The sequence below is a fragment of the Oncorhynchus clarkii genome, chromosome 6 (genome assembly GCF_045791955.1).
Source record: "Oncorhynchus clarkii lewisi isolate Uvic-CL-2024 chromosome 6, UVic_Ocla_1.0, whole genome shotgun sequence".
In the NCBI taxonomy this organism is placed as follows: Eukaryota; Metazoa; Chordata; class Actinopteri; order Salmoniformes; family Salmonidae; genus Oncorhynchus; species Oncorhynchus clarkii.
The window spans coordinates 69,045,056-69,063,450 of record NC_092152.1 but is presented as its reverse complement, the minus strand read 5'-3'; the positions used below and the strand labels follow the sequence as shown (position 1 = coordinate 69,063,450).

The following is an 18,395-nucleotide window of genomic DNA, read 5'->3' as shown; positions in this document are numbered from 1 at the left end:
AATTGGCTGGTAAATGTTTGTTTGCTTTTTTACAAGGGGCGCTATCCTCAGATAATCGCATGGTATGTTTTCACCGTAAAGCCTTTTTGAAATCTGATACAGCGGCTGGATTGGTGACAGGGGTGCAGTATTGAGTAGCTTGGATGAATAAGGTGCCCAGAGTAAGCTGCCTGCTACTCTGTCCCAGATGCTAATATATGCATATTATTAGTAGTATTTGATAGAAAACACTCTGAAGTTTCTAAAACTGTTTGAATGATGTCTGTGAGTATAACAGAACTCATATGGCAGGCGAAAACCAGGGGAAAATCCAGGTTTGTCCAGGTTTGTAGTTAATCTCTTTGACATTCCAAAATACGGTGTAAATGGTGTCATATTGCACTTCCTAAGGCTTCCACTAGATGTCAACAGTCTTTAGACCGTTGTTTCAGGCTTCTACTGTGAAGTGGGGGCGAATGAGAGCTGGTGTCTGGCAGAGTGCCACAGGCTCTGAGGCGCAGTCACGAGAGAGTTAGCTCTCGTTCCATTGCTTTTCTACAGACATAGGAATTCTCCGGTTGGAACGTTATTTAAGATTTATGATAAAAACATCCTAAAGATTGATACTATACTTAGTTTGACAAGTTTCTACGGGCTGTAATATAACTTATTGAACTTTTCGTCCAACGTTTGGTAAACAAACGCGCTAACAAAATAACCTATTTGGACATAAATGATTAACTTTATCGAAGAAATCAACATTTTATAGTGGAACTGGGATTCCTGGGAGTGCATTCTGATGAAGATCATCAAAGGTAAGTGAATATTGATAATGCTATTTCTGACTAATGTTGACTACACAATATGGCAGATATATTTTTGGCTGCTTTGTTGTCTGAACGCTGTACTCAGAGTATTGCATGGTTTGCTTTTTCCGTAAAGTTTTTTTTGAAATCTGACACAGCGGTTGCATTAAGGAGAAGGATATCTCTAGTTCCATGGATAACACTTGTATTTTCATCAAAATTTATGATGAGTATTTCTGTGAATTGATGTGGCTCTGCACAATCACCACATGTTTTAGAACTACTTAAAGTAACGCGCCAATGTAAAATGAGATCTTTTGATATAAATATGCACTTTATCGAACAAAACATGCATGAATTGTGTAACATGAAGTCCTATGAGTGTCATCTGATGAAGATCATCAAAGGTTAGTGATTTAATTGTATCTCTTTGCTTTTTGTGACTCCTCTCTTTGGCTGGAAAAATGGCTGAGTTTTTCTGTGAGTTGGTGGTGACCTAACATAATCATTAGTGGTGCTTTCGCGCTAAAGCATTTTTTAAATCAGACACTGTGGCGGGATTATGAGAATTTTATCTTTAAAATGGTGTAAAATACTTGTATGCTTGAGGAATATGAGATTTTTGTTTCGTTTTGGCGCCCTGCACTTTCACCGGCTGCACTTTTTACCGTCCCACATATCCCAGAGAGGTTAAGCCGATGTATAACACTTTGTATATTTTATGAATGCTTATTATGTGTATTCCTGTATTCTGAATTTGACGCTCTGCAATTTTACCGGATGTTGGCCAGGTGGGAGTGTCCCACATACCCTAGAGAGGTTTTAAAGTGTCTGTGACCAACCGATGCATATCTGTATTCCACGTCGTGTGAAATCCATAGATTAGGGCCTAATTAATTTATTTCAATTGACTGATTTTCCATATATACTCAGTAAAATCTTTGAAATTGTTGCATGTTGCGTTTTTATTTTTGTTCATCACATATTGATCTGGTTGCTCAGTTAGATACAGTTAAGTTGGAAGTTTACATACACCTTAGCCAAATACATTTCAGCTCAGTTTTTCACAATTCCTGACATTTAATCCTAGTAAACATTAGGTCTTAGGTCAGTTAGGATCACCACTTTATTTTAAGAATGTGAAATGTCAGAATAATAAGATAATTATTTATTTATTTCAGCTTTTATTTCTTTCATCAAATTCCCAGTGGGTCAGAAGTTTACATACACAAATAGTCTTTGGTAGCATTGCCTTTTAAATTGTTTAACTTGGGTCAAATGTTTCGGGTAGCTTTCCACAAGCTTCCCACAATAAGTTGGGTGAATTTTGCCCCATTCCTCCTGACAGAGCTAGTGTAGCTGAATTAGGTTTGTCGGCCTCCTTGCTCGTACACGCTTTTTCAGTTTTGCCCAAAAATATTCTATAGGATTGAGGTCAGGGCTTTGTGATACCTTGACTTTGTTGTCCTTAAAGCCATTTTGCCACAACTTTGGAAGTATGCTTGGGGTCATTGTCCATTTGGAAGACCCATTTGCAACCAAGCTTTAACTTCCTGATTGACGTCTTGAGATGTTGCTTCAATATATCCACAAAAATGTTCTACCTCATTTCAATCTATTTTGTGAAGTGCACCAGTCCCACTTGCTGCAAAGCACCCCCACAACACGATGCTGCCTCCCCTGTGCCTCACGGTTGGGATGTTGTTCTTCGACTTGCAAACCTCCCCCTTTTCACTCCAAACATAACGATGGTCATTATGGCCCAACAATTCTATTTTTGTTTCATCAGTCCAGAGGACATTTCTCCAAAAAGTATGATCTTTGTCCCCATGTGCAGTTGGAAACCGTGGTCTGGCTTTTTTTATGGCAGTTTTGGAGCAGTGGCTTCTTCCTTGCTGAGCGGCCTTTCAGGTTATGTTGATATAGGACTCGTTTTACTGTGGGTATAGATACTTTTGTACCGGTTTCCTCCAGCATCTTCACAAGGTCCTTTGCTGTTGTTCTGGGATTGATTTGCACTTTTTGCACCAAAGTACGTTCATCTCTAGGAGCCAGAACGCGTCTCCTTCCTGAACGGTATGACGGCTGCGTGGTCCCATGGTGTTTATACTTGCGTACTATTGTTTGTACAGATGAACGTGGTACCTTCAGGCATTTGTAAATTGCTCCCAAGAATGAACCAGACTTGTGGATGTCTACAAAAAAAAATTCTGAGGTCTTTGCTGACTTCTTTTGATTTGCCCATGATGTCAAGCAAAGAGGCACTGAGTTTGAAGGTAGGCCTTGAAATACATCCTCAGGTACACCTCCAATTGACTCAAATTATGTCAATTAGCCTATCAGAAGCTTCTAAAGCCATGACATTTTCTGGAATTTTCCAAGCTGTATGCAGATTTCTGGCCCACTGGAATTGTGATTCAGTGAAATAATCCGTCTGTAAACAATTGTTGGAAAAATGACTTGTGTCATGCACAAAGTAGATGTCCTAACCAACTTGCCAAAACTGTAGTTTGTTGATGAGAGTGGTTGAAAAACAAGTTTTAATGGCTCAAAGTATGTAAACGTCCAACATCAACTGTATAACCTGTTTTACCTGTCTCTAGCTTTTGATAAAGGTATCCCACAGCTACGCTTGCATTGCCTGTAGTGTGTACACTCTTATCTTGTCTGTAGATCATGGGGGTAATGCACAGCAGGGCTCTGATCTGATAGAGAAGATTGAACTGTCTCTGTCTCTCTGTGTGTCTGTAGATAATGAAGGAGGTGTGTCGGGCTCTGGGAAACGCAGCAGCTGATGACAGTAAGCTGTTGCTGCTCAGTGCTGTGGGGAGTATCTTCTGCAGTGGCCTGGACCCGTCCTACCTGATAGGACGCCTCTCCACAGACCGCAGGAAAGAGAGCAGCCGCATTGCTGACGCTGTACGGTAAGAGAGGAACATAAGCTATAGCCACACACACGCGCGGAAGTAACACACGATTGCAATTATCCACCTAAAGAAGGCTACATCAGGAACAGAGAACACAGCACACATGCACACTTACCTAGACATCTCTTACCGTTAGTGCATTTACTTGACGTCTTACCAAGGTCTATCTTTTTAACCTAAAAAAGGCTTGATACAAGTGGGTAAGATAAATTATCTTATTTAAAGATATTTGATCTTAATGAGATGTCTTACCAAGACCAATTATTTTTCATACTTTAACTTCTTCAGGGAAGGGGGCAGTATTTTCACGTCCGGATGAAAAGCTTGCTCAGAGTAAACTGCCTGCTACTCAGGCCCAGATGCTAGGATATGCATATTATTAGTAGATTTGGATAGATAAAATCCAACCAGGAAGTGGGAAATCTGAGGTTTGTAGGTTTTCAAGTCTTAGCCTATCCAATATACAGTGTCTGTGGGGTCATATTGCACTTCCTAAGGCTTCCACTAGATGTCAACAGTCTTTAGAACCTTGTTGCAGGCTTCTACTGTGAAGAGGGAGAGAATGAGAGCTGATTGAGTCATGGGTCTGCCAGAAGGCCATTGGCTCAGTCAGGCGTTTGTACCATGAGTTAGCTCCATTCCCTTTCATTTCTAAAGACAAAGGAATTCTCTGGTTGAAACATTATTGAAGATTTATGATAAAAACATCCTAAAGATTGATTATATACATCGTTTGACATGTTTCTACGAACTGTAATATAACCTTTTTGACTTTGTCTGGACCTAGTGCCTGCACATTTGGATTACTGTACTAAATGCGCGAACAAAAAGGAGGTATTTGGACATAAATGATGGACTTTATCAAACAAAACTAACATTTATTGTGGAACTGGGATTCCTGGGAGTGCATTCTGATGAAGATCATCAAAGGTAAGTGAATATTTATAATGCTATTTCTGACTTTTGTTGACTCCATAACATGGCGGGTATCTGTATTGCTTGTTTTGGTCTCTGAGCGCTGTACTCAGATTATTCCATGGTGTGCTTTTTCCCGTAAAGCTTTTTTGAAATCTGACACAGCAGTTTCATTAAGGAGAAGTATATATTTAATCCCATGCATAAGTTGTATTTTCATCAACATTTATGATGAGTATTTCTGTAAATTGACGTGGCTCTCTGCACTTTCACCGGATGTTTTGGAGTCAAAACATAACAACGCGCCAATGTAAAATGAGATTTTTGGATATAAATATGAACTTTATCGAACAAAACATACATGTATTGTGTAACATGATGTCCTATGAGTGCCATCTGATGAAGATCATCAAAGGTTTAGTGATACATTTTATCTCTTTCTGCTATTTGGGTCTCCTCTCTTTGGCTGGAAAAATGGCTGTGTTTTATTGTGACTAGGTACTGACCTAACATAATCGCATGGTGTGCTTTTGTCGTAAAGCCTTTTTGAAATTGGACACTGTGGGGGGGATTAACAAGAAGTGTATCTTTAAAATGGTGTATAACACATGTATGTTTGAGGAATTTTAATTATGAAATTTCTGTTATTTGAATTTGGCGCCCTGCACTTTCACTGGATGTTGGTCAGGTGGGACGTTAGCGTCCCATGTACCCTTGAGAGGTTAAACTAAGTCTGCTTGCCCTGATTCGCCTAAAGCAGAATACGCACGAATAAGCACAAAGACACAGTCATATTGTACTGTATAGTTTATAATCACTGTTTTGTGTCTCCTCTCCCAGAGACTTTGTGCTGGCATTTATCCACTTTAAGAAGCCCATCGTGGTGGCCATCAACGGGCCTGCCCTGGGCCTGGGGGCCGCTATCCTGCCTCTATGTGACGTGGTGTGGGCCAGCGAACGGGCCTGGTTCCAAACGCCCTGTGCCGCCCTCCGCCTCACCCCCTCTGGCTGCTCCTCCTATACCTTCCCCCAGATCCTGGGAGTGGCTCTGGTGAGTCTGGTTGCCTGGTCTCCTGTGCAGATTTTTCTTCAAACCCTGCAGTAAAACACGATTCAACTAATTATTCAAAGTTTTACATCTATATTACCTTGTCCCCGCCTCTCACCCTGACAGACCAATGAGATGCTGTTCTGCGGGAGGAAGCTCACGGCACAGGAAGCCTGCAGCCGGGGCCTGGTGTCACAGGTATTCTGGCCAACCACGTTCAACCAGGAAGTGATGCTGCGCGTGAAGGAGATGTCCACCTGCAGTGCTATGGTAGGCTTTTCTGACAAAGAGATAGTCATGTTGAGCTGAAATGCTATATCCCAGGCCTTGAGCTAGGAGCCTGCCAGGAGCATTGGTCTATAAATTGAATATAACTCTTAGATAATATTATCTAACCACAAACAGAAACCACAAATAAGTGAAAAGGGAAATATATATATATATTTGTGCATGGGTTCTGTAACTAATACAGTACAATGCTGCCAGATCAAGTGTGTAAAAATGAAGGGCCTCAATCTATGAAGCAGGCTGCCTCTTACTCTCTGTTTGACCCTGTGTGTGGAAGGTTCTGGAAGAGTCTAAATGCCTGGTGCGGAGCATTCTGAAGTCGGTCCTGGAGGAGGTGAATGAGAAAGAGTGTCAAATGCTCAAACAGCTGTGGTGCTCCACCAAGGGACTGGAGGCGCTCTTCAGCTACCTGCAGAGCAAGGTGTATGATAACTGACCTCTCACCTCCACACAGCTGCAGAACTATCTATGGGCCACGAGATCTGGTCTTCAGTTACCTACTGAGCAACATCCCTGAAGATATAGGGCTTTGATCTTCAATTAACAACAGTCTTCTTTAACAACCAGCAGAGCGTAGTTTGCCAGTCTCTGAGGCCTTATCTCCTCTCGTCAACATCTGGGCCTGCAGAGCACCACCATCAATGTTTGTTTTACTTTGGTCATCCCTCAACGTCCCTGCCTGTAAGATGAGCAAAGCATCAACTTCTGGAGAGGATTCATTCTGCGTTCATAATGGCCTACTGGGAGTCCAGTGACTGTGAACAAGGCTCTTCAGGAAACGGATACACAGCAGCAGAATGTTGTGGGAGTGTGTGGAGGCAAAAGAGCTCATCTGATCTGATGGCTGTCATTGTTCAATTATTTATTTGAAAATGTATTTAGGTTTGATCCTAAATACAAAAAAAGCATATCATGTGTATATATTTTCTATTAGTCTGCTGTTTGTTTTTTTTGTATCTTGCTTTAGTCTTTCTGTTTTGAGGTGAAGTGTCCTCCTGGGCTCTGAGGTGTAGTGAAAATCAAAGCTATGCTTGAGGTCAGAGTGGAACATATATCTTCTCACCTTACAATGCAGTAACCCTGGCCAAAGAAGTAAATAATAATTGAAGTGAAACCTGTCCATTGAATTAGGTGTGGTGTAATAGGAGGGCCACTGGGGAAGAGTTAGAGGTAGGTCATGCCCAATGATAGACACCCATAAGTGGGAAGTCACTGTGAATGGGCAGTGTACTCTTTCTGGATTTATATAGACCATTTTGCGATGCTCTTTTGGAAGTGTTTATTCAATTGCATGTATTTGGTTTGTCAGTAAGGGTGTGTTTGACCTCTGATTGAATGTGAATATATATAGAAGGGCCCTCTTTGACCACGACCAGCACTCCCATAGAGAACCAGAGCTGTCTGATTCCATCTTTTCATTAGAATGTGGAGACTGTCGATAGATCAAAAGGAGACCTCTCCCTGGGAAAGGGAGGAAAGAGAGAATGAGGGTGAGACATATGTCATCGTTATTATATCAGCAGCAACAAGTGCAGCGTCATCATTATCATCAAGGTACATATATGACGTGTATTACAGTGTAAAGGTGTAGCGGGAGGGGTTTGCTTAACTACTCTTCTGTGTTGACTAACCTTGCCTGAGACCTGAAGACTTATTTTAGCTCCCAGAGCTAAATGCCCGGCCTTTAGCTCAGTGGGCTACTGCAGTCTTGAATCGTGAAGACGACCAGGGTTTGATACCCCGTTGATTATATAGGCATGTATATTACATTGTGAAGAGTTTAGCTATGATATTTGGACAGATAATTATTTTGATATTACCTTGCAATCGGTTATTAGTGAGACATTGTGTATTTTTGTAACCACAGAAAGATGTTTTGTCCCAAAGTAATCGCTGCACTTTTTGTCTGTTGGCTGTCTGTGTTGTGAAGATGCAGTAGTAGTGCAGCTGAAGCAGATAATACCTGCATGTGATAATGGCTTCAGGAAATGGGAAATGTATATCTACATATATTGTATGTATGGATATCTATTTTTGGTTTACCCAATAATGAAATGTAGTTTTGTGGAAATTGTTTTGTATTATTCAGGAAGTGGTGGGTTTTTGCAGTTGTATACATATATGCACCATGTAGGTGTTATATGGTGTAACTATATGCATGTACAATATTGTAGATACGTGTGTTGCCTGTCAAAATACTTTACATTTCAGGGTATGTTTTGTATTGCCATAGTAAGCAATGTTAGAAATCTTGCACAATTATTATTTGTATTTATTTAAAGTTAGTGCTCAAGTTCCCCTTGGGGCTGCAGTGCCATAATGTTTCCCTTTCCCCATAGGCATCTCTTTCGCTCTTATCTTCTGTTCCAGATATTCCCCAGTAAATTGCTTTTTTCCCTAGATCTGCCCTGTGTGATAGTGGTGACACAACAAACACACACCAAAAACATGGTTACATGTAGCATAATTATTTTTAAAGGCTGTTGATAACCACTTTATGCCAAACTTTGAAACATTTAAAGTAATATTGCTATTAACAGCTCTGTCAAATCAAAGCTCTATCAATTTCTAATCAACCATTCCCAATAATATTTGATTAACACTTTCCCTGAATTTCCATAATTGATGTATTATTTGCGTGTTGATCAGTATATTGCTAAAGTATAGTGTAAGATTAAATGTATTTTAATATATTCAAGATTAGAGTTTTGCCTGTACCTCTCCCCAACCTGGTCTCAAGAGTATTTTGTCTTATTATGTACGTAAACCCATACACTCCATTTAGTATGCTATGTTACTTCTGTATGGTATGTATTCATTTGTGGATGTCCATCAACCGTTCGTATGATATGTTACGAATTTGCAAAATGTACAATATATTACGATTTGCTAAACGTATATGTTCCGAATTCTAGCTAGGTGGTTAACATTAGCTAGCTGGCTAACATTAGCTGAGGTTAGGGGTTAGTATTAAAGTTTGGGAAGGGTTAGCTAACATGCCAAGTAGTTGCAAACTAGCTAAAAAGTAGCAAGTAGAGGAAAAGTTACTAATTAGCTAAAATGCTAAACTTGATCGTGATGAGATTTGAACTCACAACCTTTAGGTTGCTAGACGTTCATGTTATACACCAACCCATCCACCCCACACCAACTCATTTTTGCCTTAAGTAAACATCTGTCTTATCTAACCATACCAAACGTAACATATCATACAAATTTGTATCTCAGTTTACATTTACTTTGTTATGTATAGTCTGAGACCAGGCTGCTCTCCCAGGACCCAAATAGAGTAACATTGTGTTTGAATTAATCATTTGAAGTAAAACCGTTATAATTCATTTGTTGAGGACTTATCCTTGAAAATGATGACCGGCCCTGTAAGCCATGTGTTTAGGTTTAGTTTGTAAACTCCTATCATCACCATATGATGTTTCTATGCATCTTCCAAGCATTTACAAACCTATTACAAGTTTCTACTCCTTTCTCTCGTCTAAAATCACACCTCGGGGTGCCTTAGAAGTTGTATCTTTTGTCAGTAGGATGCTGTATCCATACGTTGTGAGAGTTTGGGGGTCGAGCTGCTTTGAATAAACTATGACATTAATTTAAACATGGTGTTTTTGTTGTGTGTTTTAAAAACTTTTGTTCCTACTTAGTCATCACTCCTACAAACTTTATTTTTGTTTGCTGCATTTGTATAGTATCAATGTCCGTGTTTGGATAAAAGCACACATCATTTGGATCAGATAAATACAAACTAAAAGAGCATCCATCTGTCCTTGGGCTCCTCTCCATTGAAACACACCACATAAAATAAACATGAATGGGTTGCTCCTCTATGGCACTCTCACTATAACCCTCTTCAGCATTCTTTTCACCGTCACTCTGCTTTCCAGAAATGACTGGAGGCCTAATGCTAAACTGCTGTGAGCCATCCAGACAGGAAAAGGAGGGGGGATGTTTGCTCTGAATAAAATATTACAATGTTCCACACAATTACCTAGTGGAATGCATTCAGGATTTAGGCAATACCAACCATGGCTGTGTCTCTGTAGCGTTTCATTCTGCATAACTAAGATGATGATCACTTAACATTTACAAAGTGCATGTTATTCCTAGTGCTAACTGCTGTATAGATAGATGGTCATTGAATTGTGTTTCTCTGGAAGATCCACTGACCTTATGGATGTCCAGATGCTTCCCCTCTGTGTTCTGACACACACACACACACACACACACACACTGGGTGGGAGCCAGACTATTTGTTTGACTGAAGTGCCAGACCAATAACAATCGACCACAGCTGAGAATAGGCCTCAGGTGAGTCAAAACGGCCTGCTTTGAAAAAGGCCTTATTTACTTACTGTGATAACAAATACAGTGGATTGTTCAGGATGAATGGAAGCTGGATATGAACAATCATCCGATGAGGACTTGAGTGAATCAATCAATCGATCAAATGTATTTATAAAGCCATTTTTACATCAGCTGATGTCACAAAGTGCCTGTACAAAAACCCAGCCTAAAACCCCAAACAGCAAGCAATGCAGGTGTAGAAGCACGGTGGCTAGGAAAAACTCCCTAGAAAGGCCAGAACCTAGGAAGAATCCTAGAGAGGAACCAGGCTCTGAGGGGTGGCCAGTCCTCTTCTGGCTGTGCCGGGTGGAGATTATAACAGAACATGGCCACGATGTTCAAATGTTCATAGATGACCAGCAGTGTCAAATAATAATAATAATCAGTGGTTGTAGAGGGTGCAACAGGTCAGCACCTCAGGAGTAAATGTTAGTTGGATTTCATAGCCGATCATTCAGAGTTAGAGACAGCAGGTGCGGTAGAGAGAGTCCAAAAAAACAGAAGGTCTGGGACAAGGTAGCACGTCCAGTGAACAGGTCAGGGTTCCATAGCCGCAAGCAGAACAGTTGAAACTGGAGCAGCAGCATGACCTGATGGACTGGGGACAGCAAGGAGTCATCAGGCCAGGTAGTTCTGAGGCATGGTCCTAGGGCTGAGGTCCTCCGAGAGAAGAGAGAGTATTAGAGGGAGCATACTTAAATTCACACAGAACACTGGATAAGACAGGAGAAATACTCCAGATATAACAGACTGACCCTAGCCACCCGACACACAAACTATTGCAGCATAAATACTGGAAGCTGAGACAGGAGGAGTCGGAAGGCACTGTGACCGTGTCTGACGATACCTCCGGACAGGGCCAAACAGGCAGGATATAACCCCACCCACTTTGCCAAAGCACAGCCCCCACACCACTATGGGATATCTTCAACCACCAACCTACTACCCTGAGACAAGGCCGAGTATAGCCCACGAAAATCTCCACCACGGCACGAACCCGAGGGGGCGCCAACCCGGACAGAAAGATCACGTCAGTGACTTAAGCCACTCAAGTGACGCACCCCTCCTAGGGATGGCATGGAAGAGCACCGGTAAGCCAGTGACTCAGCCTCCGTAATAGGGTTAGATGCAGAGAATCCCAGTGGAGAGAGGGGAACCGGCCAGGTTGAGACAGCAAGGGCGGTTCGTCTCTCCAGTGCCTTTCCGTTCACCTTCACACCCCTGGGCCAGACTACACTCAATCATAGGACCTACTGAAGAGATGAGTCTTCAATAAAGACTTAAAGGTTGAGACCGAGTCTGCGTCTCTCACATGGATACAGACCATTCCATAAAAATGGAGCTCTATAGGAGAAAGCCATGCTTCCAGCTGCTTGCTTAGAAATTCTAGGGACAGTAAGGAGGCCTGCGTCTTGTGACCGTAGCGTACGTGTAGGTATGTACGGCAGGACCAAATTGGAAAGATATGTAGGAACAAGACCATGTAATGCTTTGTAGGTTAGCAGTAAAACCTTGAAATCAACCCTAGCCTTAACAGAATAAGGCTGTGAATATGGCACTGACACATTTGTAAATGAATGAAATGTCCTGTGAGCTTGGAGCTTTCACATATAAGTAAAGCATCTGCTGACGACCCATATGAAAATAACAAGGCAATTCTGTGTTTTGATACACTTTATTCAATAGAAATCCAGTGTTCAATCATCATTGCCATTCCCCAGTCAGAAACGCAGACAATTTAAATCAATTATTTTGTTAAGTACTTTAAATATGCAATCAACCATGATTGCAGGGGGTTGGGTAGCAGTCCTCGAAACAGACCCCCCCCCATATGAGCTCTGATCCCTGAGTAGCGAACTGATCATCCACCAAACACTATTCAACACACATACTGAAACCGACATTATGAGAGACCTCTTGTGGCCAGATGTCCAGGCAGTAAGGTAGGCTTCTCATGGTAGGCCCCAGTAAGTCCTAAGTCCTCCAATACCCAGTTCCTGTGGCCCTTCCTAGAGCATCGGCTCAGTCTACTGCCATTCAGAAGTCTTCCTTAGGGCCGTCTTTCAGCCTCTGTCTCATCTCTTTAGCATGCTGTTTGCTTTTCTCCCTCTTTGCAATTCGCTGTTGGTCAGAAAGAGAAACACACACGCATTGTTGAAAATACCGAAGTGCTCCCATCAATGAAATATGCCAATAGTAGTCATCTGGTGAGGTATCCCTTTTGAATTAAAACCAAATTGCTGGTAGTCCTCACCTCGTCCTTCAAACAAGCTCTCATGGCACGGTCCATATCATTGCAATGGCCAAAGAACTTCTTGACATTGTGCTGAGGATGAGACATTACAACATGTTTTTGACGGGTAAGAGTGTAGCTATACTTGACTGCTCCTACACATTAGTTTAGAACAGCTACAGTGTAGAACAATACAGTAGATCTTTCAGGTGGAGGTCTATGTGGGACATGTTCTTAGACGCTGTTGAGTCGTTCCACCTAGGATTTTTACACCCACCATCTCAGATTGTTCTGAAATTGTTTCTGTAGTTAAACATATTAGATTAACACTCCTGAAACATTACTTTGTTGAAATATAATTTGATCGCTGAGAAATTAAGGTAATTGATTGCACCCTAATTGTCCATTTTAATTTCTAGGATTCATATAATCTTTAATAAGACAAAAATATAAACGCAAGGTGTAAAGTGGTGGTCCTGTGTTTCATGAGGTGAAATAAAAGATCACTGAAATCTCCATATGCATAAAAAGCATATTTTTGCAAAAATTTGTTTACATCCCTGTTAGTGAGAATTTCTCCTTAGGCATGATAATCCATCCACCTGACAGGTGTTGCATATCAAGAAGCTGATTAAACAGCATGATCATTACACAGGTGTGCCTTGTGCTGGGGACAATAAAAGGCCACTAAAATGTGCAGTTTTGTCACACAACACAATGCCACAGATGTCAAGTTTTGAGGCTATGTGCAATTGGCATGCAGGTTGCAGGAATGTCCACCAAAGCTGTTGCCAGAGAATTCAATCTTAATTTCTCTACCATAAGCTGCCTCCAATGTCGTTTTAGAGAATTTGGTAGTATGTCAAACCAGCCTCACAAACGCAGACCACGTGTAACCACACCATCCCAGGCTTCTTCGCCAGCGGCATCGTCTGAAACCAGCCATCCGGACAGCTGATGAAACTGAGGAGTATTTCTGTCTGTAATAAAGCCCTTTTGTGGTGAGAAATTCATTCTGATTGGCTGGGCCTGGCTCCCCAGTAGGTGTGGCACCCATGGCTGTGCCCCTGCCAAGTCATGTGAAATACATAGATCGGGGCCCAATTAATTTATTTCAATTGAATGATTTCCTTATATGAACTGTAACTGTAAAATAGTTGAAATTGTTACGTTTTTATATTTTGTTCAGTATAATACCTAACTTCTGATTTGGACCATAATTCTTCCTAGCATGAGAAATCCAACAAAATTATCAAAAGCCACCCAGACCTCCATACCAATCCCACCCCAACAACTAGGATACAGTACTCTATGTGGCAGGTAGCCTAGAGGTTAGAGTGTTGGACTAGTAACCGAAAGGTTGCAAGATTGAATCCCTGAGCTGACAAGGTAAAAATCGGTCGTTCTGCCCCTGAACAAGGCAGTTAACCCACTGTTCCTAGGCAGTCATTCAAAATAACAATTTGTTCTTAACTGACTTGCCAAGTTAAATAAAGGTCAAATAAAAATCAAATGTCTGACAAGTAGTATGGAGCTGCTGCTTGGGAGTTTTTCTTCTTTATCCTTTGTAATGTATTCCCTGTGATGTTATTTACCATAAATTAGTGTGAAAGTACATTTTGCTGGTCTCTTGTGTTTATTAAATATCACAACGTTTTCTTTGCAACTTTGGGTAGAAAACCAATATCTTTTGCTCATGATGGAAATAAATTGTATGGTCATCCTCACAATTAAAGCCAGTCCTCCATGAAAGCAATTCCGTTTGTCCTTCTCTTAGGCTTAATTTGTGTCCAGGAAATGCCACCTCTGTGTGTGTGATTTATTCCCTTCAAAAAAGGTCTGGGCTAGTTAGGCCATTCCTGGCGAACAAGCAAACCATTAGGCTATAGCAGTTCTAACTGTTTCAATGGTAAAAGTCCCAAACACACACTGTATAGTGTTTTTGCATTGGCAATGGTATTGGGTTGGGTTTAATGGTACATGTCACTAATCACACTACATACAGAGATGTTTTCTAATAATTTTATTGAAAAACATGGAATACCATGCAATGGTTTATAATTGTATTATTTTATTAGGGTTGTCATAACATTTTAGTTACTAGCCCAAGTTTTGGACTTGTAGGAAAAGTGTTCATGTGGTAAATGCTACATACGGATAGCCCTCTCAGAAAGCTGCCATTTGTTGGACTATTCATGGAGTCTCCTGACCCCTCCTGTCTTAGCCTCCAGTATTTATGCTGCAGTGGTTTATGTGTCGGGGGGCTAGTGTCACAGTCTGTTATATCTGGAGTACTTCTCCTGTCTTATCCGGTGTACTGTGTGAATTTAAGTATGCTCTCTCTAATTCTCTCTTTCTTTCTCTCTCTCTCTCAGAGGACCTGAGCCCTAGGACCATGCCTCAGGACTACCTGGCATGATGACTCCTTGCTGTCCCCAGTCCACCTGGCCGTGCTGCTGCTCCAGTTTCAACTGTTCTGCCTGCGAGTATGGAACCCTGACCTGTTCACCGGACGTGCTACCTGTCCCAGACCTGCTGTTTTCAACTGTCTAGAGACAGCAGGAGCGGTAGAGATACTCTTAATGATCGGCTATGAAAAGCCAACTGACATTTACTCCTGAGGTGCGGACTTGTTGCACCCTCGACAACTACTGTGATTATTATTATTTGACCATGCTGGTCATCTATGAACATTTGAAAATCTTGGCCATGTTCTGTTATAATCTCCACCCGGCACAGCCAGAAGAGGACTGGCCAACCCTCATAGCCTGGTTCCTCTCTAGGTTTCTTCCTAGGTTTTGGCCTTTCTAGGGAGTTTTTCCTAGCCACTGTGCTTCTACACCTGCATTGCTTGCTGTTTGGGGTTTTAGGCTGGGTTTCTGTACAGCACTTTGAGATATAAGCTGATGTAAGAAGGGCTATATAAATACTTTTGATTTGAGTTGGGTTGAAACAATAGGTTGTTAAAAGAACGAACTGAATTGCTTTCATGGAGGACTGGCTTGACCACACTATTTATTTTCAACATGAGCAAAAGTTATTGTTTTTCAACCCTAAGTTTCAAAGAAAACGTTGTGATCCATTTTTATATTATTTTATATTTCACCTTTATTTAACCAGGTAGGCCAGTTGAGAATAAGTTCTCATTTACAACTGCGACCTGGCTAAGATAAAACAAAGCAGTGCGACAAAAACAACAACATAGAGTTACACATGGGATAAACAAACGTTAATAACTTAAAGGTCCCAATGCAGCCGTTTTTACATCAATATCAAATAACTTCTGGGTACCAATTAAGCAACTTACTGTGTTTGTTTTCCATTAAAATTGTCAAAATGAAACAAAAATAGCTTCTTAGCAAAAAGCAACTTCTCAAGCAAGAATTTAGCTAGGACTGTCTGGAAGTGGTCTAAGTGGGAGGGAGACACTTAGACCCCCCCGCCACACACACACTTGAAAACTAGCTGTTACTGGCAGAGAGTTTTGGAACTCTTTCTTAAAACTCCATACCACCAAAACAAGCTGAAATATTAGGCAGTCTTTTCAAAAAGCTCTTACACTAAAAGGGCATGATCATTATTTCATTATTTTCATTATTATTTAATTGGAAATATAAATAAAACACAGGAAAATCACATATTTGACTGCACTGGGCCTTTGATAAGAACCACAAGAGACCAGCAAAATGGATAAGTGTGTGGTGGCAGTAGCAGGAACAGCGGCATCTAGTGGGGGAAACCTGGTACTTTCACACTAATTTATGGTAAATAATTATTCAATGGATAACTTCTCTAAACGGGGAAAAAACCATCACCTGATACCCAGAGAATACAATACAAAGGGTGAAGAAGCAATACTCCAAGCCTCACAGGTCCATACTACCACTGAGACACAGAAAACTGATACTGTATACTGGTTGTTGAGGTGGGATTGGCCTGGGGTGTGGTGGGTCCGTGAGTGGCTTTTGACCATTTTCTTGGATTCCTTATGCCTTATGCAATGGTAGGAAGAAGTTTGATTCAAATCGGATGTTGGGTACTATATTTGTTGAATATTATGTAAATCTTATAAATTAAAAGGGCCAATTCAGGACCAATCAATGAGCTTAATTTCTCAGAAATCAAAATAAATTTCAACAAAATAATGTTTCAGGAATGCTAATCTTATCTGGTTAGAAACAATTTCTGAACAATCTGAGATGGTGGGTGTAAAGGCTTGCTGAAATGACATGTAACGACCCAGTCTATGGTTCTCGGGCAAGTATACAATATCTTACCTCCGTGTGGCACTGCTTCAGCAGGTTTATCAGTATGTTGCACTCATCCGTGTGCAGGTGAGGCGACAGATCAGAGTGCATTCTGAGTTAAGGGCTTACCACTCCAACAATACTGGAAGACAAACAATACCAACCATGTTTGTGACTACAATGTATGCTGAAAATTACTATTTGACTATTTGGGTTTCTGTTATGTGTGTCTACTCTAAAGGATACTCCATCCACCCAGTCCCTCTCCATCCTGCAAACTCATGGGGATGATCCGTTTTCTGTTTACACTTACCTGCAATGAAAGAGAAAACAGGTGTAAAACACAGGTGGGCAGGTTAAAACTAATAGAAGTCTAGGTAAAGACATGGATAGCATTGCCTGTGTGGGTTAATGAAGGACAGAGTACCAGACACAATGAGGAGTGGCAATTGTCATACAAGCCCATCCTTTCATCCTGATTAATCTCAAAGCTGTGATTGCCGAAAAGTGATTTCAGCCTCTACTGTAACAAGTAGGCTAGCAGTTGGCAGCGTTGTTATAAACAGTCATAAAGTTGTGGTTGTATGGAGATGGACTTTGTTACATATTCAGAGACCGGTTGAAATAGACTCATGTGTATGCAGCAAAGGGGCAAAGTTGTGAAATTAAATGATGCTAGTTAGTTACAGACTGTTCTAGCTACAGTGCAACTCAGACTGGTAGCTAGTACGGTAGCTACCAAAATAGACTGGAATTACCTTAAAAGCTGTGAATCGAATAAGGTAGCTAGTCGAATAAAGATATTACCAGTTCAGTTGGGATATCATTGAGATATCTATCTTCCAGGAATAGAATATATCGTAGATAGAAAGTTGACCAAATGTAGCTAGCTGCCAATGCCTAGTAGCGAGAAATACAACTTAAGGGCAAATGCAACGTTCTTTCAACCCCTTGTTTTAACTCCTATTACTGCCAGGTTACTGTCGATGTATTTACATCTAACTAGCTACTGTACAAAGCTTGAAAATGTGTTTAACAATTCTGACATAGCATTAAATTGTAAACCTAGTAATGTATTTGATAAAAGGAGGACATGCTGGTAACATGCTAGCTAGCTACACGTCTCTCACTCTTTCGTAACAGCAAAGACAGTAAACTCTGTGGAAAATGATAATCTGATTGACATTACAGTAGCAAATCAACACCTGCTACCGTTGGATGGTGGACCAATCACATTAATTGTTGATCACATGTGGGCGGGCACTCTCTCAACGGGCACACAACAAATAACTCCAGTCATTGCACGACTGGAACATAAAACACATTTTATTATATATTTATGTACGATTGTAGTATGTATGCATTATAGCTATATCATCAAACGTAATTAATCCTAAACGCTGTGCATCTATGCCTCTCCAGCAGACGGCGCCATCGCATGTGGCAGTGGAAAGAAGAATACATTTTTACGAAACAAAATCCGAGATCTCAGTTTTCTATTTATTTTGTTTTTACACATTTGTTGTATAATTTAGGACAATATTAAACCCCATTTAACCCCATATAACCTCTAAACATCTCTAAAGCATGTGAATA

General features: G+C 40.9%; 2 protein-coding genes across 5 annotated transcripts in view; one reads left to right on the top strand and one right to left on the bottom strand.

The window, feature by feature from the left end:
* LOC139411529 (chromodomain Y-like protein 2) overlaps window positions 1–9,573 on the top strand; it is a 44,112-nt gene extending 34,539 nt beyond the window's left edge. Inside the window, exons 4-7 of the mRNA XM_071157996.1 lie at window positions 3,537–3,709; window positions 5,468–5,678; window positions 5,802–5,945; window positions 6,241–9,573. Of these exons, the coding sequence (XP_071014097.1) occupies window positions 3,537–3,709; window positions 5,468–5,678; window positions 5,802–5,945; window positions 6,241–6,399 (687 nt within the window). The 3' untranslated portion in view covers window positions 6,400–9,573. The remainder of the gene's footprint in view (window positions 1–3,536; window positions 3,710–5,467; window positions 5,679–5,801; window positions 5,946–6,240) is intronic.
* A 2,405-nt stretch (window positions 9,574–11,978) lies between these two features.
* Window positions 11,979–17,952, bottom strand: LOC139412206 (C-x(9)-C motif containing 2). 4 transcript variants are annotated; one of them, XM_071159024.1, is made up of 5 exons: window positions 17,558–17,930; window positions 17,046–17,112; window positions 16,830–16,900; window positions 12,574–12,645; window positions 11,979–12,440 (listed from the first exon to the last, which is right to left on the bottom strand). In XM_071159024.1, the coding sequence occupies exons 2-5, from the start codon at window positions 17,080–17,082 to the stop codon at window positions 12,357–12,359; spliced, it is 264 nt and encodes an 87-aa protein (XP_071015125.1). In that variant the 5' UTR covers window positions 17,083–17,112; window positions 17,558–17,930; the 3' UTR covers window positions 11,979–12,356. The 4 variants fall into 4 exon arrangements, with proteins under 4 accessions (XP_071015125.1, XP_071015126.1, XP_071015127.1 ...); XM_071159025.1 differs by having other exon boundaries at window positions 17,607–17,930; XM_071159026.1 differs by lacking the exon at window positions 17,046–17,112 and having other exon boundaries at window positions 16,830–16,941; window positions 17,607–17,952.
* Between the last annotated feature and the right edge of the window lie 443 nt (window positions 17,953–18,395).

What these genes read in the sequence shown, in the direction of transcription:
- LOC139412206 (XM_071159024.1), bottom strand. Translation starts at nt 17,082, where the DNA reads ATGAGTTTGCAGGATGGAGAGGGACTGGGTGGATGGA. An exon ending in TGAAGCAGTGCCACACGGAG is followed by an intron (nt 12,646 to 16,829) that starts GTAAGATATTGT and finishes TCTCATCCTCAG; the next exon opens with CACAATGTCAAGAAGTTCTT. An exon ending in GAGCTTGTTTGAAGGACGAG is followed by an intron (nt 12,441 to 12,573) that starts GTGAGGACTACC and finishes TCTGACCAACAG; the next exon opens with CGAATTGCAAAGAGGGAGAA.